At 40.4% G+C, this 23,868-nt stretch overlaps 1 protein-coding gene across 4 annotated transcripts in view; it reads left to right on the forward strand.

The window, feature by feature from the left end:
- The window catches only part of DOT1L (DOT1 like histone lysine methyltransferase), a 77,300-nt gene that overhangs the window by 21,341 nt on the left and 32,091 nt on the right, over positions 1 to 23,868 (forward strand). For all 4 annotated transcript variants that reach the window (XM_074928104.1, XM_074928103.1, XM_074928106.1 and 1 more), the window contains exons 4-10: positions 1,049 to 1,112; positions 2,708 to 2,936; positions 6,328 to 6,422; positions 9,068 to 9,130; positions 17,241 to 17,296; positions 20,025 to 20,104; positions 21,393 to 21,461. In XM_074928104.1, the coding sequence (XP_074784205.1) occupies positions 1,049 to 1,112; positions 2,708 to 2,936; positions 6,328 to 6,422; positions 9,068 to 9,130; positions 17,241 to 17,296; positions 20,025 to 20,104; positions 21,393 to 21,461 (656 nt within the window). The remainder of the gene's footprint in view (positions 1 to 1,048; positions 1,113 to 2,707; positions 2,937 to 6,327; positions 6,423 to 9,067; positions 9,131 to 17,240; positions 17,297 to 20,024; positions 20,105 to 21,392; positions 21,462 to 23,868) is intronic.

The following is a 23,868-nucleotide window of genomic DNA, read 5'->3' on the forward strand; positions in this document are numbered from 1 at the left end:
CAGGGCAATCATAAACCTGTAATTTTGGTGTGGTTTTAATCTTTTTACTTCCTCTGAAAAAAATTAGTCAGAAAAATTACTTGTAGCAGATAGACTGACACATGGATGTGAATGAAAACCAGTGGATTATAGAAACGCATGCGCTGTGCAGAGAAAGACCCATTTCAGCCTCTTGCTTTGTCTTAGTGTGGAATTAAACATGGGCAGTTGAAAGCTTGACGTGGAAGTCAGCAGTACTCCTCAGAGGTGTCCTAGCCAGTGTGATTGTAATGAGGATCACAAGAGACTGAAGAGCCACTTCCTTCTGATGTCCCCTGGTCCCCCCTGCCTCCTGATTTGGGGGTGGCTGTGATTTAATTATATTATGCCTGTAATTCCTTGGATTGTTTTTGGGGTTTTTGCTGCTGTTTTGTGTGTCTGATTACGTAATGAATGATGTTGCTAGTAATATCTTTTCTTCCCTGGCCTGAGATGAATTTATTTAATCCTCTCAGCTTCTGTCATTAAGGCATCTGCCTCAATTGACTGTAATCCCAACCGACCCATGAAGCAGTTGGTATGCTGTTCTGATGGGTGAAATTTTTGATTGTGTCCTGGGTCTCTCGGCATTTTTGGTTACAGAGCTAATTTCTAGAAAAACATCCACTTGTCTCGGGACTGATTATCATGGAGAGATGATGGAACAAAGGAGAAAAATTTACAGATGACTTAAATTTCTGTGCAGCTGAGAATATGGAAAAGAATTAATGGACTATGAGAATACAAAACTTTCTAATAAATCATACTTTGAGTTCAGTCCTTTTTCCATTAATTAAAGAAACCAATGTTATTTGTCATGTACTCCTGGACTGCTAGGGAATTTTTTTAAAAGGAAACTGTACACAAAATCCTGAAGCCGTGTATGTATTTACATGTTTTGCAAGAAACAAACCCTAAGTAGCCACCTACTTACAGTGTGTATGACAAAAAAGCACAAGGTTGTACCTTCAAACCTGCCTTTTAGAGCTTTCTTTTTTAAACTGACCCTGCGTTCTTTCTCCCCATGTAGCTTTGAAAGCATGCAGAGGCTTTGTGACAAGTACAACCGAGCCATTGATAGCATTCATCAGTTGGTACGTATTTACCTATGTTACACGCTGTCGTGTTTATCTAGCTGGTTTGAGTTCACGTGTAGTGAACAATATCCAGAAAGCAGCGACTAACTGTAGTGCTAGGTTGTATGTGTTAGTCTAGTTGCCTTGCCAGTGTTCAGCACTTCCATTCTTTTGGAGACTGAAGCCTGATATTAAACTTCATTTTTTTTGATCACACCTGGGCAGTTAAGGAGTTAGCATTGGAGGGACATTCTTATAGTAAGAAAAGAAAAATTTGTTTTTTTTCCAAATTGCAGATTTGTAAACTATTACTCTTTAGTGCGCACTTCTGGCACCGTTATTTTGGCACTTTGGAATAGCTAAAGTTATCTTTAGGGGGAACGAAAGATTTGTCTGCATTTAGCATGTAGATGTTTCACAGGGATTTATCGTATAGATTTACTTTCGCATGGGGACATCTGTGGCTTATGGGTACTTAAATAATCCATATGAACTCTCCTGTGTATTGTGGAAGTGATCCATGGCTTAGGAATTTCCTTGCTTGCCACTCGGTTCAGCTGCTCTGTTCTGTGGGATCACTCTGGCAAAACTAGAACGTTATCTCTTTTCAGTCCAATTTAATGAGCTTTTTGGTTTTCTTACCCCTATAAAAGGTTCAACTGGAACAAGCAAAACATGAACGATGAATGAACGTTACTGTTCTGTTTAATTTTGAAATATAGGTGGATTTTTTTCTTTGCTGTGCTTGTGGGAATTATTTGAGGTGTGCAATATTATGGCAACAAGATTTTTTTGCCAGGCTTTCCTTCACTTTGTTGGCCTACAACTCCCTAAAACTTGTGGGTTTTTTGATTCAGGCATCTTCACGTGCTAAATATAGCTAAAAATTTGAAGCTATTCAGCATCTGCAGTTGCTGTTTGAAATGACAAACCTGATTGGTTTCATCTTCTTGCCATCTGAGTCTCAGAGGAATGTTCAGGAGGGATCCTGGAGTCTTTTTTTTTTTTTTTTTTTTTTTTTTGCTTGTTTTTCCTTATCAAAGGGAGAGGTAAACATTTTTGAAACTTAACAACTTTTATGTTTAGGACAGATTTTTTTTTTTTCTGAAGAAGAAAGGAAGCTTGATTTCCATCTCTTTCCTGCCACTCCCTGTTTGAGTACAGATGATCCCTCCCATCCTACAGTTCCTGAAGGAAAAACTAAACTCCTCTTAGGTTGACAGTACAGTTAACATCAGTTCAGTGGTGATCAGTAAATAAAAAATGAGTGAATAAACTTCTGCACGTACTCCAACTATATTCAGTATTAAGCTTTACATTGCCTATTGATTTTTACATCTCTTTAATTTCCCTTTTACCACCTGTTTCCAGCAGGTATATTTGAAATTGCCCACTAGTTGAGATGAGACAAAGTATAGAGCAATCGGTGTTGCGTGATTTCTTTAGCATTGTTCACTGTTTTCATCTTTAGGGAGCACTGGCAGACCAGCTTGTGAGAGAGGGGATGGGAGAGAATTTCTCTTATTTCGATGTTATGCCAATCCAGCCTTGTTTTGGTGATGTTTACTTGTCTTTATGTTGGTTCATCTCTTCTTCTTGCCCTTAACTTTTAGTGGAAGGGAACCACCCAACCGATGAAACTGAACACTCGTCCCTCCAACGGGCTCCTCCGGCACATCCTGCAGCAAGTGTACAACCACTCGGTGACTGATCCAGAGAAACTTAACAACTATGAGCCCTTTTCCCCAGAGGTTTACGGAGAAACTTCCTTTGATTTAGTGGCCCAAATGATAGATGAAATTAAAATGACGGAGGATGATTTGTTTGTTGACTTGGGTAGTGGTAAGTGACCAATAACTGAACTAGATTTTCTTTTTCTCTTTTTGCTTGCTGTTTTTTCCTTTCTTTAAAAAGAAAAGGGAAATTCACATTTGGAAAGGAAACCAGGACTAAGGATTTTGTTACAGGATTAACCACCTTTTCTAGATAATCCCCAGTGATGCTTCTGCTTTTTATGACAAGATTAAACAGACCAAACAGACATCTCAGACATTCTTCCCTGTGGTGTTAGTGAAATGTTGGTCTACAAATACAATAAACCGTTGTTACAGAAAACTCTTGGTTTCTGTTGCTATTGGTGGATACGCTTACAAAGAAGAAACTATTAAAAATGATGCTTGAAAGAGAACAATAGCAGTTCCATTTCTAAGGATTCATCTGTTTTCAGCAGATTCAGTTTATGCCCTCCATATCTAAAAATGTGATGTCTTGACCCTTCCCATGTCAGTGTGAAACATTTGGTGGGGAATCTGAAAATTAAGCACTCTTTTTTTTTTTTTTTTTACTTGACATACTTTTCAGTGTGTCAAAGAAGGGTTTATAGTTCGCTCTTAACAGCTGCCTTGCGAGACCCCACAAAATCTAGCTTACAATCTACAACTGCATCTTGTGAACAGGTTAGATTTTTAAAAGAAAATGGATGTTTTTAGTTGGTAAAGAAATCGGACATGACTCAAACACATGTGGAAGTGATATACTGAGTAAGAAGATGGGTGTTCTTCTTTTTGTTGCTAAAATCTGGTTCGGAGCAGGAAAGGAGTAGTAAGAATTTCCCCTTTTACTGGATAGGTTGTAAAGTTTTAAATGAAGTATGTTTCTGTTTTGTTGCTGGTATGATAAAGGACTTCTGGAGAAAAAGATTTAAAAATACATTCTGTTGTTAAAAAGCAAATATATTTTAAAATTAAATACAGCAGGACTGCCATTCCCTCCCAAAACTTAATACCTCTCCAGTCAGGGATCTTTAGTGATTTTTTTTTTTTTTTTTTTCCCCTAAATTGTTTTTTTACCCCCTTCTTCCCTCAGTGGGACTTACGTGTGAAATGTCCTGTTTCAGTGAGTTATGTACATATGAGACATTTAGAAAGCCATTAGATCTGACAAGCTATTTTCCACCTGGAGGAAAAAAATTGCCATAGATGCTCACGATTGTTTGTTCAGGAAGGCAAAAGAAGATCATATCTGAAGTCCTGTAGTGCTGCTGATTATGTAGTAAGCTCAAATGTTAGATACTTTTACCTGCTCTCATCAGAAATAAAATCAGGTATTTATTGCTAACCTCCCCACTTTAATCTTGGAGATTGACCAACGGTATAAAAATTCAGAGTCTAAAAGCCTGTATGAAAGGAGTGGTTTAAATTCAGAAGCCTTTGGCTTTTAATGTTTGGAGCACTGAAACAATTAAAACCAGAACATAGTTGTTAAGTTTGTAGTGAAGGAGCGAACTTTTTGTAAATTGTAATCAATGCAGTATTGAGTGCAGTGTAAATGAAAACACTGTCATAGCATATTATTTCTATCCATAAATTTAATGCTGTTCCAGTAACTACACACATACAGCAGTGGCTGAACAGCAGGGCTAAACCCCCACCAGGATGCTGTGGCTGTTCTTGTTAGTTTTGTGTGTGATGCCAGGAATATGTGTCTCCTTGCAGGAGGAATTTATGGAGGTATGCATCATCATTAGGCAAACCGAAATTACAATACGGTTAAATTCTCACAAAGAAAGATGAGATTAATAACTTTTTATGCTGTATCATGTGATATCTGACAATGCAGGCTGTTCTTGATCCTCCCTTTAGTCTTTGTCTTTCTGGCTCTTCATAAATAAGAAACAGCAAAACAGTTCTGCCTCAGATCTTTGATTGTCCATGATTTCCCCCCCTGCAGAAATTTGTACATCCATATTTGCATGTGTATAAAATATGCATGTGTATGCAAAATGGGAATTGGCAAAAAAACCCCAAAACAACCAAAAAAAAACCCCAACAACAAAACCCCCTGTCAGCACTACAGTTCTCATTGTGCCAGACAACATTATAGTGGTAATGGTTTAAATGCAGGAGTTCCACCCCTTCAATTACCAGTGCTGCTTCCTGCCGGCAGCCAATGAAATGGAAAACAGCAATATGTTTTCTGTGCAAATGGGCTATCCTCTTAGATTCACCCTTGTTTCCCATGTGGTCATCTGCAGAATGATTAAGTGCACTGGTGAGACAAGAATGCATTTTGTGTTAGTCATAGACAAGAAGCGATGCATCAATTGAGTTTGAATATTGGATGTTTTAAGAAAATCTTAAGTGACTGCTTTAATGAATGTGGAATGACATTAGTGTCTGCAAAATGTGGGTTGCTCATACAGAGAGAAGTCTAATGAATATTTTTTTCTCTTTTTATCATAAGCTGGGGTGGGGGAGAGGGAATGTGTTCAGGCAAGGTGTAGAAATGGCAGCTAATTACTGCTGGCAGCATCTAATGCAAGTGGAATTTGGAGTGATGGGAAGTTCATGCATTTTTAAGTAATACTTAGTCTTGCCAGTAAAATGGTTGCTTCTGAAATTGAGTGTTGAACCCTATAATATTAGTATTATGAAAGTAGTATTCTAAACTATCTCGTATATAAATAAGCTTTACATATTCTCAGACTTTGTGCTGCATTTCATAGTCTAGCAATATTTATGCTGATTTTCACTATGACAAACATTTTAGCCAATCTTTAAATTAATGCTGCAGGTACGTGACCAACAAGGTTTTGTTTTGGGACGTGGTAGAGTTTGTCTAACGGTTGGTTTTATTTACTTAAATAGTGAATTACAATGTAAAACCTATAGGTTTGATGAAATGCATATAGAATTTATGGACAAAAAAATTTAAAATACAACTCTTCTGAAACCTGTGTGAATTTGTTAAAACAACCCTGTTATGTTTAATAAAAGTAGCTGTTAATAATTATCAACACAAAAATTATCAATACAATCAATATTGTAGTCTTATGCTATTATCATAAAAAGTGCTTGATATATTGAAAAATGTAAACATCAGAACTACAGTGCTAGAAATTCTTTTCTGTAGGACAGTTGAAATTGCACTGCTTACTTTGCAGTTAGGATGTAAACCCTTTTTACTGCAAACCAGGTTCTTAGTATTTCACATCTTGTAGGGAAATGGGACTTTAGTAACGCACGTTGCCTTGAATCTGCTTTTCAGTTGAGAGGTGGGCAGAGTTCATATGGGAACTGTCAGACACAACTGGGAGTTGAAACCGTAGCCTGAAGCCTGGTCCCACAGATTACCTGCATTTTTCCTGTTGGCCTTTGCTCTGAAAGCTCTTATCTCCCCTTGCAGTGATTTTCTACTGAAACTTGTTCTCAGGTTTGTTTTTGCTTTCCCGTAGGTGTGGGTCAGGTGGTGCTTCAAGTGGCTGCAGCCACAAACTGCAAACATCACTATGGTGTGGAGAAAGCTGATATTCCAGCCAAATATGCTGAGGTGAGTGATTTTGAAGCGAGTGGTGTGTGTATGTCTCATTTGAAGGCTAACTCAGTGGTTCAGGGTTACTGTTAATTGCTGTGCAAGAAGAAAAACAGAATTTCAGTCCTAGTTGCTTTTGCTTCTCGGGTCAGTAAGGCCTGGAGCACAGCAGGCTTGGGGAAGGAAGTATACGTCTAGTAGTTTGCTAGTAGTGCTTGTGGAGTGAACAGAAGGAGCATTTGCATGTGTCTGAAGTGACTTCAGGACCAGGAGATGTAAAGCTGTTTGCACAGCAATGCTGTAGAACCCCTTTAAAAGAAAGTGCAGTGTAAGCTTCACCTAAACACCCGCATCATTCTGTGTCTAATAAAGGGCTTCCAGAGACCACAGCATTAAGCAAATCTAGGAATGAATTCAAGAACAAGTAGTTCTTAAAAGTTTTAAAGGCTATGTTTCTGCTTATGGTGGTGATGCACCTTTTTGGTGTCCTGAAGCTGAAGTTCAGCTTAGTTATTAAACTCTTGTAGGCTAATTGATGAAGCCTGTGTTGTGTATCTGGTTAATAACTGCTTAGTAGGCACCTAAATGAAGTCTTACTATAAGAAAGCCGTAATGTTTAGTCAGGCGTGCAGTTTTCTTTACACTTCTTTTAATTCTGTGCCAATGGGGGCACACAAAGATAATCAGTTCCAAGGCAAACCTAGAAGGCAAATGAGCTACAAGCAAACAATAAAGGTTAGTCATGCCTTACCATAAGAAGTTTACTTTCTTCAGTAGACTGAACAGAAACTTATCCCTCCATATTGTTAAAACAAGCTGACTCAGTCTGTACAGGCTAGAAAATTATAACTTATGAAGGCAGGGGAAAAAAAAAAAAATCCTTGATCCTCCTTTTCAGTGGTGTGGGCAAAAACGCATAAACACAGTGGTGAAGAGAATCAGACAAGGATCTAAAAATCCATTTTGTTTCCCCTGCCATGACCCAGTGGAAATTTCCAACTGGAGTGCTCTTCACAGTCCCTCCGTGTGAGCATTCCAGTTTCATTTGGGAGTCACTTGCAAGGTCTGGACTCCTGTCTGTGTTTACTAGTGAACTTAAAGATCAGTGTTAAAGAGGGAAAGTTAAATTTTCACTTTCACTAATGTTGCGTCATGTCATTGTGCAAACAGGCTTCAGTGAAAATGGTTAGCAAACAAAAAAATTACCCCCAAGTTGAATACAAGGAGTATTAACTCATGGCTTACCTTCAGTTTCAGAAGTACACCAGTTCATACTGATTACTGGATGAACAAAATGTACTGCGCTATTCTTCTGGTTACAGACAATGTCCTGTCAGATTTAACAACTGAACAGCTGCTGCAGAGTCAGAATATGTGAAGCTGCCTCTGTACAGCTAATCTGCCTTGTGCTATATGTAATGGACCAGTTTTCCTCCCCATCTCTGACAAACATTTGTGGAAGGGTTTGGATTAAGTTTCTAGTTAAGATTGGCTGTGGCAACACATCTCTGGTTACTATGCTAATTAATGCAGATGACTTTGAAAAGCTTCAGCTAAAGAGGAAGAATGTTATGGATTTGTTTTTATGGAGCTATCTTAAAAAAATTAAAATGTAAGTTCATCCAGTATATGAAAGTACCAAAGATTTTTGTGAGTTATCCTACTAAGGTTTGGAGTGCTTCTGAAATGTAAAGAATTTTAAAGCACATCTGTCAACACACAGTTTTATTGACCTGCTGGTGGAGGTATCCACCATCTCAAAGTTGTTAGTGAAGCCAGAGTTCCTGCTGTGCTTCTCTCCCTTATCTCCTGTCCCTGTTAACTCCAAATTTGGAGTCAAACCCTAAAGATCAGGAGCTTTTTTTCAGTCTTCCAAGACACTTGAGTTTCTTTTTCAAATGGCTTGTATAAATGTAACTGCCCCTCTAAAGTAATGACCTGTGCTGCATATTGTCAGTTTGTATAGATGGGGATGAGATTTTGCAAATGTGGAGATGCATATTTGTAAGGCACCAAGCTATCTTGATGTACGGGGTTTTTGGTTCATTTCTCCTATATTTGGGCAATGGAAAACTAGTGCCAGCTGCCTGGTGGGGTAGCAGCAGCCTTCCATCCTCTGGAGCCCCAGTCTGTTTAGCTGTAGTTTGAAGCGTTCTTTCTGGTCTGCAAGTGTGATGCTCCTTCTGTTTGCTGTTGTAGTGCTTTGCACGCTACTTTCTGCTTTCTCATTCACCCCAGCAGACCTGTCTTTATCCTGTTTGTTCTTCTCCTATCTGGGCTTGGGCTGCACTCAGTGCCTCCTACTCGCTGTGGGATTATGTACCACAACACAGTAGCTACTTAAGGTTGCACCATTTTTAGTTCTGAGCTGTGTTACCTCAGATTGCCTGGCTTATAAGATATAACTTTGATGAAAAAGGGGGAGAGAAGATGTCAGCTTTGACTTGGCCCTGATGAAGAAAAGGTTTTTTTAAGGAAACTAAACTATAGTGGTTGTTTGTCTGCCTATTGTTTGTGTTAATGGCAAAAAACCCACCGCAAACCAAATCAAAAGCTCTTGAGGATCAGTGAACACTGTCAGAGCCGCATCTCCTCTTACTGCTGTGTAACTGGTAACATGAGATGTCCTAATAGGTGGTTTTGTTTTTTTCTCTCTCTTCTAGACGATGGACAGAGAGTTCAGAAAGTGGATGAAATGGTATGGGAAAAAACATGCAGAATACACAGTGAGTGAAATTCAGCTGAAAAACTTTGTGATCCATGCTGATGTGCAGAATTTGCAAAGTCCTCTTCAGCCTTTCACCAGCCAAGCAGCAGTATGAGTCGTATCTGCTTCCTGGCTTTTATCTTGATCCCGAGGATGGTGTTCTCCAAGGCATCCTCCCAGGCCTCTTCTCTTTGTCTTGCTTGACATGTGGTATGGTATTATTGGGAACACTTTCAGGTCTTTTCAGAAGCTCTTGGAAGATTTATTCTTCTAAAACGTTGTTTTAACTGGGGCTGACATGTGTTTTCTGTTTGTATTTAATGCATTAAATATTCTACTTCCTCCCCCCCCCCCCCCTCCCCATGGTGTGGGGGTTTTGCTGGGTAGATATTGAACATGGCAGCTCCTCCCTGAGTTTCTGAAATCTTCTGCTTGAAACAAAAGCTGAAGCTTTGGTTCTGCAGGCAGGTGAAGGTGTGGTCCCTTGGGAGAGGTGACGGAGGGAATGGGTTGGTGGGGGTTTCAGCACTGGGGAGCGTGGGGTTGAAGTTCTAGATGAGTGCCAGCACTGTGAGATCAGCCCAGAAAACTCTAGGACCGATTAACAGGATAGAAAGTTTGTAGGTGGAGGTAAGGGCTGGGTTGTGGGCTTAGGAATTATGGGTAGTTCTGGTTTGGAAAGGATTGGAATTAGATCCTCTGAGGGTGGAGCTAGAGCAGGAGTGGTAAATGGATCGTCACAGCACATCTCTCTACCCGGGGCTAGGGACATGTCTTCAAATAGCTTTCCCCTTCCTCCAAATGTTACTTAGCCATTGTGAATGTGTTTTCCACTCTGTAATGATAGTGTGAAGCATGTGCAGTCTTGTGTCATTCCTTCCTCCTTTCCTTTTCTCCCCTTTCTTAAATGTCATTAAGAAAATCTGCTCCCTAGTTAATCACTTTCCAGTGAGGAAATGCGTATAATCATAGTACAATAGGAGCTCATGGCAGTTTTGAAAATACATTTATGCTTTTCCTACCACTTTCCTATGGTCAAGGAAGAGACTGGATGGATCAGGGTTGTTCCCTAATTGCTTGGAGAAGTTGGGTCACTCTTTCCTGCTCAGAAGTTGCAGTTAGGAGTGTGCACTGCAGTTGAAGTGCGAGCAAGTGTTTGGAGAACTCCTTCTTCATATTCCTTTTGTGCAGAGCCATTATCGCTGTGTTACTGGAATGGTTTGAACCACATGGCTTTCAGCCTTCCAGCAGTGAAGGATCAAATGGCAGGTCTTAGATGGCCAGCCTTTATTTCCCAATTTTCTGTGTCTGCTGGGATTCCTGGTGCTCTTTAGAGGGCTTATTTTGTAAGGAAGGATGCTACAACTCTCCCTTTGGGAAGCAGGCTGGAGAAGGTGGTAGTGCCACCTGCCTCTGTGCACTTTCTTCCTGAAATGCCTTTACTGTATAGCGTGATTTTCTTCAGAGGGATTCTGGGCCTGCTGTGGAACTAGTTTGTAGCAGGATTGATATCAGGCTGCTAACTCTTTCCTGCTGTGGAAACACTGTGAATGCTTTACTTTACATGAAGTGGCCATATGGCATTTTTCCATTGTGTCACCCAGCTGGCATTACATGAAAGGAATTGTTACTGAAGATACTCTGCTTATGAGCTGTGTAATTTAAAGAATAGGATAGGAACTTGGACTAAAATATTGAAAGCATATTGATTGCCGTAGGCAGCGAGCATTTCCATATTGTGCATTCCAAGTGACAGAGTCTGGTACTATATTGAAACAAAGCTACTTATTTTTTGCTAGGTTCTTTGGCTTTTATACCTCTGTTTTCTGAATAGTGTTCAGAGTAAAATCTCTCTTGAGTATGCAGTCTGCTTTTCTGGGAAGAGTTGAACACTTGCAGTGCTTCTTGTCTTAAGGAAAGTTGGTTTCCTATCACCTTGTTGTAGTGATTCTTGAAGACAGATTTTGGTCTTTTACAGGTAGACACACAGGGCAGATTTTATTTCGTTTTCATTGCTTCATCAAACATCCTAGGCTTACATTTGCATTTTTTTTCCCCAAACAGTATATTTCCTTTAGTTAAGTCCTTAGCATCTCTGTAGGTGACTTATTGTTAAACAGAGAGCAAACTTGTCCCATAATGCAGCTAGAAGACACTGGAAGGCACAGACTTAAAAGCCTCTGATCTTTATCTTTCTGGAAAACAACTTTGTCCCTGAAAAATGCTTAGTGGGGGTCCCAAAATTCCAAATGTTAGAGACAAAATAAGCACAAATTGAAAGTCTGTCTGTCATCAGCAGAGCTTAACTTGTGAATTCCACTCTAATGTTTCAGGCAGTCATATGAAAAATAAATATTTTGAGAAGAATAAAGTGTTGGAGGAGGGAAGATTGGCAGAAGTTCAGTGGGAAGAAGTCTCAGATCCCACCTGCAGCTTTGTCTGAATAATGTGGACGGTGGTTTTGACTTCATGCACGTAACAGCTGCCTTACTGTAAAAGTATAAATTGTGGTACATGAGGCAGCAATAAATCCTGGAGTTGAGCCTGCAGGGTTGGCTTTTTTTTTTTTTAACAGCCAAGAGTCTAGTATGACTATAGTTTTCTAATACAAATGGATTTTGATTTCTCACTGAAAAGTGATCTGCTGCTTGTCAAGTCTTGTCTTTTAGCGTTGTTTTGGTGAGGCAACAGGTGATTGCCCTTACCAGCTCTGCAGCCATCAGATTCACTTCCTCACCTTCCCCACAGAAATATTCTTGTTACAGCTGGAAGTTCTGAGCTTGGACACATGAATTCTGATGAGCAAGGTCTAGTGTCAACACTTAGAATAAAGCCTGATTTGTCCAGGTATATTTCCATTCTGTTTTGTCCCAGTAGAAAAAAGTCCCTTTTGAGGTTCCATACCAAATACACAGTCACGCATGTTCAGATCTGGTCAGTAAAACAGAATGTGTGGGCAGTCACTTTCAGATGATAATTGCTTGTTAAACTTCTCCAGGGGCCAGTGGCAAAGTGTCCCGAGGCATGTTGCATGCCTGAGGCTTCTACAGCTGCTAGGAACTGGTCATCACTGCGGCTTTAGAGGGGGAGGATTCAGTTGGAGTGAGAGAGGAGTGGGAGAAAGGTTGCTCGTCATAGTCTGGATTGTAAGTCTCTTGATCTCCAGCTATTGTAGGTAATCGTGTCTCATAATCCTGTTAAATACACTGAGTTTCATTTTAAATGATGAGCTGTTCAATCTCGTGATTCTAATTGAAAAAAAAAAAATCACAAGAGTAACACTTTCTGATAAGAATCTTTCTTAGTTTTTGCATCCAACTGATGTGTTTCATTTTGCTATAAATATTTACATCCCTGTGCTATGGTGTATGGTGGTTGATATCTAATTCCTGATCAGTTAGGGATAATCATATTCTTTGCTAGTCTTCGCTTTTGCATTTGTAGGGAATGCATTATATTTCTAGGACTTTTCATCATCAAAAAATGATGCTTCAGCTTTTTGGACTAGAATGTCCCACTTGGAACACATCTCACTTTGTTTCAGCTCCTTTTATCTTCTTGTTTCTCTTCCTATGGAACTGAGAAGTTTCCAAGATTAACCTTGCCCCATTCTTTTCAAGAAAACTGTTGTCTGAGGGAAACAGGAGACTTTTCTAAGGTCATTAGGCCTAGATAATTAGAGAGTCTTTCTTGGGGAATTTCTGCACATGTGCAGTCATCAAATTAAAAAGTGGTATTGCAATTAAGAGGCAGATGGGTTTTCATGGTTTCTAACTGTAAATATCCTCATGTGGCCTCAAAATCAGAGCCATCTCCAGGTATCTAGGGCACAATGCTGAGAGTGCCATGTAGCAGAAAGTGCTTAAGTGTTCTTCCTTGCATACCCTTGAAGAAAGTTTTCAGTGTCCTCAGTGCCTACTACCTGTTGTACTCTTCTGGTAGGGGAAGGTATTCTCGCAGTCATAGGTTAGAGTAGGTCTCTGCAAGTGAAGTTGGCAGTAACTCATTGAACCTCTGCTGAAGACAAGGATTTGTTTTGGTTTCCTTTACTCAGGGTTGTTTTAACAGAATACCTTCCCCCATTCCATAAAGGCTTGTTTTAGCAGTAGGTGGAAATCATCAAGTCTTCAAAATAAGTGCAGGAAAACACAGGTCAGCATTGCTAAAGGCTGAGATTTTGGCTGGATGGACACTCATGCTGTCATGCTCAGAGGAAACCCCGGTAGCTTCCAGTTGCTGAAGATGCTCTGTGGTTCAGCCCTGGGGATTACAGGTGATTTTTTGTTGTGCATAAATCAGTGGAAGCCTGGCTTCTGTAAGCTTCCAGGCTTGTCTCTGATGGTGTTTGGGGTGGCCTGTCTGGCTTGTTTTCCTGGAAATAAATCTCTGTTCTGAGCAAAAGCAGAGTGATCTGTTTAGGAGCTTCATTCTCTGTTACTGCCCGATACCAGCTGCTGGTTTGTGGGGATAACTGACATCACCTTTACTTAAAAACTTCCATTGCCTAACAGTACACTGCAGCTGAGGAAAGGGCAAGATAGCTGTTTGTCCCAGATATTTTTGAATGCCCTATTTCAGCGGGAAACCTGATGTTTTGGTATTTGAAAAGCCCTCCAAACGTCCCCTGTGGCTTTGAAATGATGCCACATTTTGGAGGTTTGGATTCATGCCTCCAGTTATTTTTGAAAAGAACAGGAACCTAAAAATAACCATGTGTACTTTTCCAGGCAGAAATGACTGGTTTTTGTGAGCCAAGTGTTTGCATGGAGGCTGCTGGAATGAGGCATTCTGCGTGTGAATTTATGGCTTTGTGTAGCCGGTCAAACAGAGCGTTACCAGAGAGACTCCCAGCCCAGTGCTGGGGCGAGAACGAAGCCCTCCTCTGCAGCAGAGGGGCTTGACCTTCATAAACTGTTGCTCTGCTACGTGATGAATGCACACCCGCTGGAGTGTACCTCTTGTTGCTTCCCCCGGGCGGTGACCTGCTGGTTTTCTTCGAGTTACAGGAAGAGTTACAGGAATCAGATGCCGTTGAGCCTATTTCTGCAGTCTCTGTAGAGCAAATTTATCTGTTTGAAAAACCTGAATAAAAACCTGTTTTGGCTTCTAAATTTAGAAACAATGCAGGCTGGCAGCTCTCTGAAGCGGATTTCACAGAGCTAATTATCCTTTTAGATAAAGCACGTCTCCTGCATTGTCTAATCAGATGAAAATATCTGCATTACAGATGGTCCCTTCCATTCATTATTCACTAAGGAGATTAAGTTTCGTAGAGAGAAGGAGGAGCACGAGGGGGGTGGGGACACTGGTGGGAAGAGATTGAGTGCATCCCCGTGGCTGTCACTGCTGCTTTGCACCCGCGTGCCACCTTCTCCCTGTATGATCATGATGGACCATGTTGTTCTGCTGGTTGAGCTACTGCAGCCCTTGGCCAGGAGTTAGCTGGAGTTTCCTTGCCAGTTCTTGTTTCGCTCTCAAGATTATTTTAAACCACAGAGTTGACTGGGATTTTGGAGGGATTTTGTTGGATTCCCTGTGTCAGTTGATGGAGAAGGCCTGACTTTCCTCCTTTCAGGCCATCATTTATTGATCATTGCTCCCCAAGGACAGTAGGAGAAGAAACTGGTTGTTAGGAGTCCGATAGCTCTTCTGTGCTGTTTTGGATGTAGCAGACCACTGATCCAGGAATCACTGTCTTGCTTCCAGAGGGGAAAAAATAACCAATTTTCTCCCAACCACAGTTGACCATCGGGTTATTTCTATACTCCAGTATTTTTCCTGGTGAGATTTTTCCCTCAGCTATTGGCTAAGTATGAGCTAGGGTAGCATTACAATACAAAAATAGACGAGTATAAACAGAGCTGTGGTTCAGTTGAATTGTAACATGGCTATATCTTGCAAAAGTAGACAGAGGGTAAAAGTGTTCAGCCTCCATGTGTTATGTCAGGTTAAAGCATGAAGATTTTGGTTATAACTGCACCTTTCCTAACCACACAGGCAGGACAAACATATAGTGCGAATGGATCCAAATAAAGTATAATAGCCACTTAGGTTGGATTTCAAGACCTTCATATGAAGCTTAATATTTCAGAGTAGTTTCATGTTACGCTGGTTCTTTGTTCTCTTGTTAGACTATGGCTTTATAGTCATGCTTCCTATTTTTCAAATGTTTTTCTTTCTCCTGTTAGTGTATGAAAACCTCATGTAGGCATTAGAAACTGTGTGGGGTGGAGGACTGCAATATAGAAGCTGACTTGCAAGAAATGTTGTAAAATAAATATAGTTACCTTCCATGTGGGTTTTCTTCTACTGTGTCTTGGATACTCAACCATGAAACTATTTACTAGAAGAAGAGATAAGACTTAGAGACAGAATTATCTCTTAAAATAATCTAGAGGTGGCCTCTGTTAACAAATAGGGCATGTTGAACTCCAGAAAAAATGTTTCCATATATGAGGTGAGAAAAACTCAGTACTTTAGAACTGTTCTGATGTTGCATTGATTTCTGCTTTAGATTTTGAAAATACCTGGTCATATGTTACTAGGTTGGATCTCTCTGATTTCAGTCTCCCACATATGCTTTGTTTTTACTACAGCGGGGAGAGCAAAACATGCATCCCCTCGCAGCAAGTGTGAGAATACAGGTAGTAATTCTGTTTTAAAATCTTGTTTCAGCCTAGCTGTTTGGCAGAACAGATAATTCTGACTAACTTTAGTAATTCTAACCTGCTGTTTTCAGCATGTTTAGTTTCTAACACTTAAGGCTCTTCGCAAAGTTCTTGGTCTCTTGCCCGAGAACCCCCAGTGTTCGGTTTTCTCAGCCCTCTTGCGCAGCGTGTAGCAGCAGGGCATTTAGACTTCTTTTTTGTTTTTTTCCCCTCTCCTTTCCTCCTGAGAAGCAGACCCACTCCTGTTGGCAACTGTGGCTTTGTTCTCACAATGGCTCAGACAGGTTTACCTCCATTTGTCATCCCTTCTGTGGCTCTGAGCGCTGTCAGGCTGCTCCACTAGGAAGAGGGAGCTATGGTGGAAGATGCCAGGCTCCAGTGCTTCACTGAGTCAGGGTATCCTGGCTTAGCTACCGAGGTTTAGAAGTAGCTTGAATGTGTCTGCATTGCAGTGCAGGCACTTCTGTTTGAGATGTCACTAAATGAGAATAAGTGCTGGCATGTGAAGTGCTCACTTCTTTCTGTACAAAGGAATATATGCAGAAAAAGGATGCTAAGCAGTCACTGTCGTTGCTTTGATGTTCCTGAGGTTCTGATATAAGCCATCGCTTCACTTGCCCCTTCAAAGTCTGTCATCATCATTAATTATATAGTTGCATATTGTTTTTTCTCTCCTCCTATCTTCCTCTCCCAATCTTCCTTCTGCCTTATTTGTGGCACAGCAGAACAGCATGGCCTATAGATTCCTCTCTCATTTCAAAAGCACAACTGAGAAGACATTAATCTGTGGAAAAGTGACGTAGTTGTGGGTGTTAGCCTGGGACTTGATGTGGTTTCATCAGAAAGGTACTATATCAGTCACTGAAGTCATAACTATAATTATTTTAAAACGAGGCCTTTACATTACTTAATTTCCAACTTGAAAGTGTTAGAAGCATTCAGGATTTATATTTAGCACCACAGAAAAATGAGATGCTTGTCTGTCCATTGCAATAAGAGCCTGATTTACAAGCAAGTGCTGTGCCAAATCTCTTTGCTCTGGTTCCCCCTCTGCTAAGAGGGGCTGACCAAACCGTGGGGGTCAGTGGGGACTTGAGGCACTCGCTGGTTGTTTCTGGTACGGGTGCTGTTACGGCACTGCTGGCTTCTCCATGGAGCACAGCCCTAAGAGGGTGATACCCAGAGACCCTTCCCTGCTCATCCCGAGGTGGGAGAGCAGCTGAGGGTGGGAGCAGAGAGGAGGAGGCACCTCCGGGACCTGAGGAAGGGGCAGAGCCAGCTGCTGAGCTCTGGGTGCTTGTCTCCTCGGTATTTCCTAAAGCCTTCCTTTGGCCTTATTTGTAGTAGTATCACTGGGTTGGTACAGCATGTTTGGCCTTCCCCAAAGGAAAAGGGATACAATGTTAACTCGTGTGTGTGTGTGTGTGTGTGTTTTTTTTGTGTTCTTTGTCTTTTTTTAAGCTGGAAAGAGGTGACTTCCTCTCAGAAGAATGGAGAGAGAGAATTGCAAACACAAGGTACAGTACAGCAATTGAATGCTGCTTTATGAACTGAATGTTTGGGAGTTTGTATAATGGAAATTGGGAGGCTGGCCAGCTTTTTATATAGAATTTCCATAGCAAATACCAAAAGTCTATCTGCCAACTTTTACACTGGCCTCTTTAGATCCTGTTTTCTGACTAGAGGAATGGGTTTAAATGCATGTCCCATGATAGTACATACAAGGGTGTATCCAAGATAAATTCTGGTTATACAGAGAAGTATAAACCTCTGTTTTGTATATCCTTGTAGTTCGTGTCAGTGATTCTGGCGAAACCCTAGTTATCCTGGCTATTGGTGCATACGGCTAAGCTTACTTTCCCTATAAAAAAAGCGCAAAAGACCCAAGTGAATCTGTTCCAACTTAAATTGGGAATTTGTTTAAGCTGTTTGTCTTGAAGATTTATTTTTGTGAAGATCTGTGCAGAAGGTTAGACTCCTTTTTGATAGTAGCAAAAAAGGGAGTAAATTTGTTAAAAGCAGTAAAATAGTCTTCTGTGCTTCTAAAGGCTTTGCATTCTTTCAGCCTTATGGATAGAAAAAAAGAGGCTTTATGTGACCTTCTGGGCCACCCCGTTATGTTGGGGAATGGAAGACCATTGTCAAAGAGGGCTCTCTGAAAGGCTTCAGCGTTGTGGCAATTCATGGATTGCTTCCAAGCCAGTGTTTTAAGAGTACTCCATGAAGAAGGCATCTGCCCGGATGATGACTTTTGCATGATTATGTACCTCAGTAAACTTATGGAGGTGCCTTTTTGTGGACAGACTTGTCTCTGCCTTGCAGCATAGTGGGGTTTTTGCTTTGTTGCTTGCTATTCCAAATGCACACTCCTCTGCTGTCTGTGCAACTTTCCTTAAAACAAGTTTAATTTTTATATATTTTTAGATGAAGTACATCTGACTGCATACAGAAATGCTGGTGGATGTTTATTTTGTGTGGTAGGCAGCTAATTGTGTGCCTACTGATACACAGCCACCTTACTGTCTGATACAGAAATTCAGAAAGAAGTAGCTTTTTGCTCACAACTGTTAGGTGTTTGTGTTTGTTCCGAGTGTGCCAACTGTTCAGCGTCTGCTCTCTCTAATGAGACTGCAGATTGTCTGATGAATTCACGTTGGAGCCATCATATCTGAGAGAGTAAGTTGAAGTGTCACCCTTCCTGTGAGCATGGAGCAGTGGCCAGGCTCTGGAGGGAAGGCAGCATTTGTACCGGGACATGGTTCTGCGTGGTTGAGTGCTGACAGGAAAGCAAGCTGTGCAGCAGGCAGGGTTCCTGTTAATAACTGTACTGGTGGCTCAGCAATACGTGCTGGAAAGAGGGCTGAAGTCAAGGTGGACTAGAGGCTTCTGGGCTTCTGTCATGTGCGTACAAAATATTGTGCCAGAATGGACACTAAAAAAAAAAATTCTGTCTGGCAAGCTATGTCTTTTTCCCTTCCTTTCCTGGATGTTTTCTAGTCCCGTTAATATACTTGGCTCTTTGCAAGGCCTCTTTTTTGGCACGTGGTGGGAAGGAGGAGGAAGAAACCCCTTCTAGCCTTACTTGCCAGGCAGGGTTTCCCAAATTTCCAAGAGCAAGGCGTAGCAAGAATAACTTTTTCTTAGGGTATAAACATTTTTTTCATCCGTGGTTTTTAATAGCTTTGGCTGCTGCTTTTAAACTCAGTGTCCTTGTTGAACATGTTTCATGTGTGGAGGCACTATGAGGGGAGTTTTCAAACAGACCTCTTGCAAAGAAATCAGTTCTTCATGTTGAAACAATATGCCAGAATGGCTTTCACAGTTTATGTGTGCAGGGTGCTCAGTGGCTTCCAAGAGATGTTGAGGACTCTTGTTGGAAGCTGGTAGGAGAGGGGCACCAGGGACAATTAGGCCAGGCCCGGGCTCTTACAAATAAAGATGTATTTCTTTTTTAATCTGTGATGTGTTCTGTTTTTTTCCCAAACATTTTTATTATTTGTGTGTTTCTACCTATATGCAGATTTCTTTGTTTCCATATGACTGGGTTTTTTTTTTCAGGAACAAATCCCCCTCCCTGGATTTCCTAACCCAGAAAGAAAGATGCAAATCCTTTGTTGTGGGTTGGGGTGAAGTGATGGGTTTAGGACAGGGAAAATGTGCTGAGAAATGTCTCTGCATTACGGGGGAATTTAGAGCTAAAAGAAAGAATGTATTTTAATATTTTGCTATAATATTTTATATGCATGTGAAGAAATAATGGGATGAAATGTGCGTCTCTTGCGTTGGAGACTGCTCTTCATGTGTGGATTAACTTTTTGTTGTATTGGAGATTGCTTTTCATGTGTAAGTGTGTTGGTAGTTGCTGTGTTGGTGTTTGATCTCACCGTGGCAGAGGGGCAAAAACATTTTGCGCATTGGTTTTATGTTGTTAACTTCTGGTGTGAGACTCAGCTCTATGCTGAGTGGAACTGTCAGAGCAGGATGCCTTGAAAATTTTAAAAATGTAAACATGTGGGTTCACAGTGTCTGTGCGTGCTAAGGTAAGGTACTGTTTTGTCACTAGGCAAGAAGGCATTTTGTTAGGTGGAAGTAGCTGTATAGTTGGAGACGAGCGGTGTTTTCAGTTTCATAAGTGGCTGTAAAGGCTGTCACTGTGACTTGTGGTTGGGCGGGGGGGTAGTTGTGTGTGTATATTTGGGTGCCATTTGCCTGTCCCTGTTCATTAACTAGACCATTATCTTGCAGTGTTATTTTTGTGAATAATTTTGCCTTTGGTCCTGAGGTGGATCACCAACTGAAGGAGCGATTTGCGAACATGAAGGAAGGTAACAAATAGAACTTAAAACGTTTTTCCATTGGTTTCCTGCTTACTGTGGGAGCTGGTGGTGGTAAGGGCTTAGTTACAGCCAGCAGAAGCCAGGTTGGTGGGTTTTGTTCTGTGCTTTGGGCTTTTTACTTCCCATCTTAATATCTACTCTGACCTACCCAATGACTTGGAGGTAGCTCTGCGCGTGAAGACTCTCTGCAGAGCTCTGCTGGGGTGAGGGGACCTGATGGTCCTTTCTCACTGTTACAGGAGCCGACAAAATATGCAATGGCCAAGACTGCAAAGCTTCCTGACTGCATAGGCATGGCTTTGTATATCCAGTTTCTGTAATTGTACCCTGAATTCAGTTACTGGATTCTCCTATTTAAAGTTGGTACATTTAGTACTGGGTGTTAACTAATAAGTATTAAAATGAGGACACTGTCACTTCTTGAGAAGTCACACTGCAGACAGTAGTGACCAGGGATGCCCAGTAACCCCCCTGTAGCCCTTACATTGCCGAGATGTCTTTTTTTCTTTCTTCTTAACCGCTTGGATAAGTAACAGTTTTATTTGGTTGTGGCAGAAATTAAGATAAGTATTTCAGAAAAGACAATACGTGGCATGAACAAAGAAGCTGTGGCTTCCCATGGCACAGCTTTGTGCTGAAGTAAATAATGTGACTTTTGGGCTCTGTTGCAAACCGTAAAACCCCCAAACTTAAGCTGTCTTCTTTAATTTTAGTGGTTGATATTTTTTTTTAAACTTTTGTTTAATGGTGGCTTGAGAGAAGTTGTCAAGGTGGGAAAGGTTCCAAGCACTCTTTACAAAATGAAGAAACCTTAGTTCTCTTCCCAGAAGGTGTTAAGGCTCTGTGCCTTGGGCTGAATGGCCGCAAATAGCTGTGAAATGGAGATTAGCTTTCTTTTAAATAAAAGGGCTTTGGGGGCTTGTGTATAAAAGACACTAACTAGGAATGAGAGTGGTGTTCCTAATTGAAATTTCTATAGAATGCCACTGAGAATTAATGTGCTCTTTTTTTGGAAGTGTTTTAAGATCTGTCATTTTAAAGTGATCCTTGAGGTGTCACCTCATAGCTACCTAGCAGGTCTAATATTGACTTTCTTGGATGTTGTCAGAATAAGTGTTAAGTAATTTTTTTTTTTTTTTTGGTAATGATATACAGGTAGTAGTTTTATTAGGGCTGCTCTTCAGGGCTCTGTACTGGGTTATATTTAATAAGTAGTCATTTCTAGAACAAACAGTGGTAGCTGACTTTGCCTTTTTTTTTCTCTTTCTTTTTCCAGGTGGGAGAATTGTGTCCTCAAAACCTTTTGCACCTCTAAATTTTAGAATTAACAGTCGAAACTTGAGTGGTATGATTGCCCTTTTTATTGTTCATTACAATTATGCTGTATTCATTATCCCAGCATGTCTGTAGTGGGTTTTTGTTGCTCTTTAAAGAGTTGGGTAAGTAAGTAGAGAAATGCTGTTGTATTATTATAGCATACATGCCAAAGTGACATATATTTAAAATCAAACAAACAAAAAAATCCCCACCCAACACTGGAACATACAGACACTCTTTTTATGGGGTTCATCGTGCTGTGTTTTGATGTCAGTGTTTCCCTGGTTAGGTATCTTTTATAGTTGAAGAGAAATAAGGTGTTTCAAGGCTGTGATTCATTTCTTTAACTACAAAGAACTGCAGTGACTAACTTGCATGCAAGTTCCTTATTCTGTAGCTGTCTGAATTTGGACAGCTAAATCCCACCAGTCATGATTTGTAAAGCTTAGAAGCTAAAATGTTCAACTTCGAATGCCTTGTCTTCTGTACTGTAAACTGATCAAACAGACCTAACCCATAAATGCCCAGTTGCTGTGTCTGTTTTATTGCCAACAAAGTTTTGTGTTTTTCTTATCTTCTGAACATAGTAGACTTGATATTTGCCAATGTTGTCCTTTGCAAGCATGTGAACTGCAGTTTAATGAGGTTTTGAGATTTACTGACACCCTGTGTTGCTGGATTTGCTTCTGACCTGTTTTCAGTTTTTACTATTGAATTTTTTCAAGCAAAAGAACGATCCAAGCTGGGTTTTACACATTTACTGTGTCCAGTGCAAAACATTCCCTAAATTTAAAAAAATGCCGTATTCCCCTCCTTGTGTGAACATGGCAAGTAACATACTGAGTTACAAATCTCAAGCTGTGTTTTCTGGTTTTGGCCTGACACTTAGGGTAAACTGCTTTTCAAGAATAGTAATTTGAAGACTCTCATTAAGGCGTTTAATTGAAATAGTGCCATTGTGAGTTATTTTTACTAAGCTTGGAATTGTTGTGAATGTTCTGTACATCGGACACCCAAAACTGCCCCTTTCCTTTCTGCTTCTGTGGCATCTGATTGTTTGGAACCTTATTAACCATTGGGTCCTGCCTTGCCAATCCTTTGTAGACAGGTACTTGAAAATAAAAGGAAAAAAAGGCAGAACAGTACTCCTGGAAATCCTCAATCCCCCAGAGAACTGAGATCAGTCTGTCAGTTTGCTAATAAGACAAAGAGTGCTTAAGTAAAGCCTACTACCTCTTACAGCACACTAGAACTAGATGAAATATAAGAAAGCACTTCTGAGGTTTCAATTAGGAGACATGCTTACATAAATACTTTTTTTTTTTTTTTGGCCTCTCAAGCCTTTTCTTTCCTGGCTTCTGACCATTTCATTATCTCTCTCTTTGCTAGGTTTGGGAGAGTGCAATTATTAAAACCGTGGTTAAGAGGCAAAGGGCCCAATGTATTCTGCTTTTTTCACATAATAAAAGCTCTGATTATGTCTATCAGTTGAGTGTGTTCTTTATCCTATTTTAGCTTTCACCCCAGTGTGGATTCATTTTTCTAGAATGCTGAAGTTCTATATATCAACTGTTATTTAATGCTTAATGTGAATGTTGATGTTAAAATTATAGAGAGAGAGCTAATTAAGATTTGGGTGAATGAGATCACTTAGCATGACAATAAGTAATAGCTTCCACTAATAGGAAACTCTTCCAGGGATTCAGATAAGAAGTCCTGAATAGAAGTTACCTTTGCAGGCTAGAAACATTGAGAGGAAAAGTGTGGGAATCAATTTTAGGGCTTAATCCCATTCTGTGACCCTGCTGTATTTGGGAAATACCAATATCAAATGAACACGCATGGGATGTGCGAGGCCTGGGGCTTGTTCCAGTCTTAATGGCCTGTTCTTAGTGCCACTTCCAGGGGAATGTCATCCACTTAAAGCTGGTGACATTAAATGTGGCTGATATCCTTCGCATTCAGGGGTGATTTCACTCTGCTGTGCTGGATTTACACTGCTGCCCTACAACGTTTTCCATAATACTTTTATTCAATGTTATTGAATTGTGCCTGAGTATGATTTGAGTCACGTGGTTTGCCTGTCTGTCTAATGTTTTGATCTAAAGTATGAACAGTTAAATAATTTAAAAAAAAAATTTAAAAAGGTAGAATTTTAAGTGGGCAACCTTTTCTTCTCAATACCATTTTTGTCCTTAGTAGTTCCATATGCAAAAAGAAAAGGAAATGTGGAAAGACTTGGGACAAACCAAAACAACTATTAAAATGTGGTTAAAATAGTGGTTGAAGTTGCTGAGTCCTAAGCCTTGCTTTTTGAATCTTCTGGGTAATTTTCTATTTAATTAGAAGTGTGCCATAATTTCTTCTGCAGTCATGTCACTTGCTCAGTGTTCAGTGGTTATGGAAATGCTTAAACACATCCCATACCTATTAAT

Source organism: Athene noctua, chromosome 27, assembly GCF_965140245.1.
Source record: "Athene noctua chromosome 27, bAthNoc1.hap1.1, whole genome shotgun sequence".
Taxonomy (NCBI): domain Eukaryota; kingdom Metazoa; phylum Chordata; class Aves; order Strigiformes; family Strigidae; genus Athene; species Athene noctua.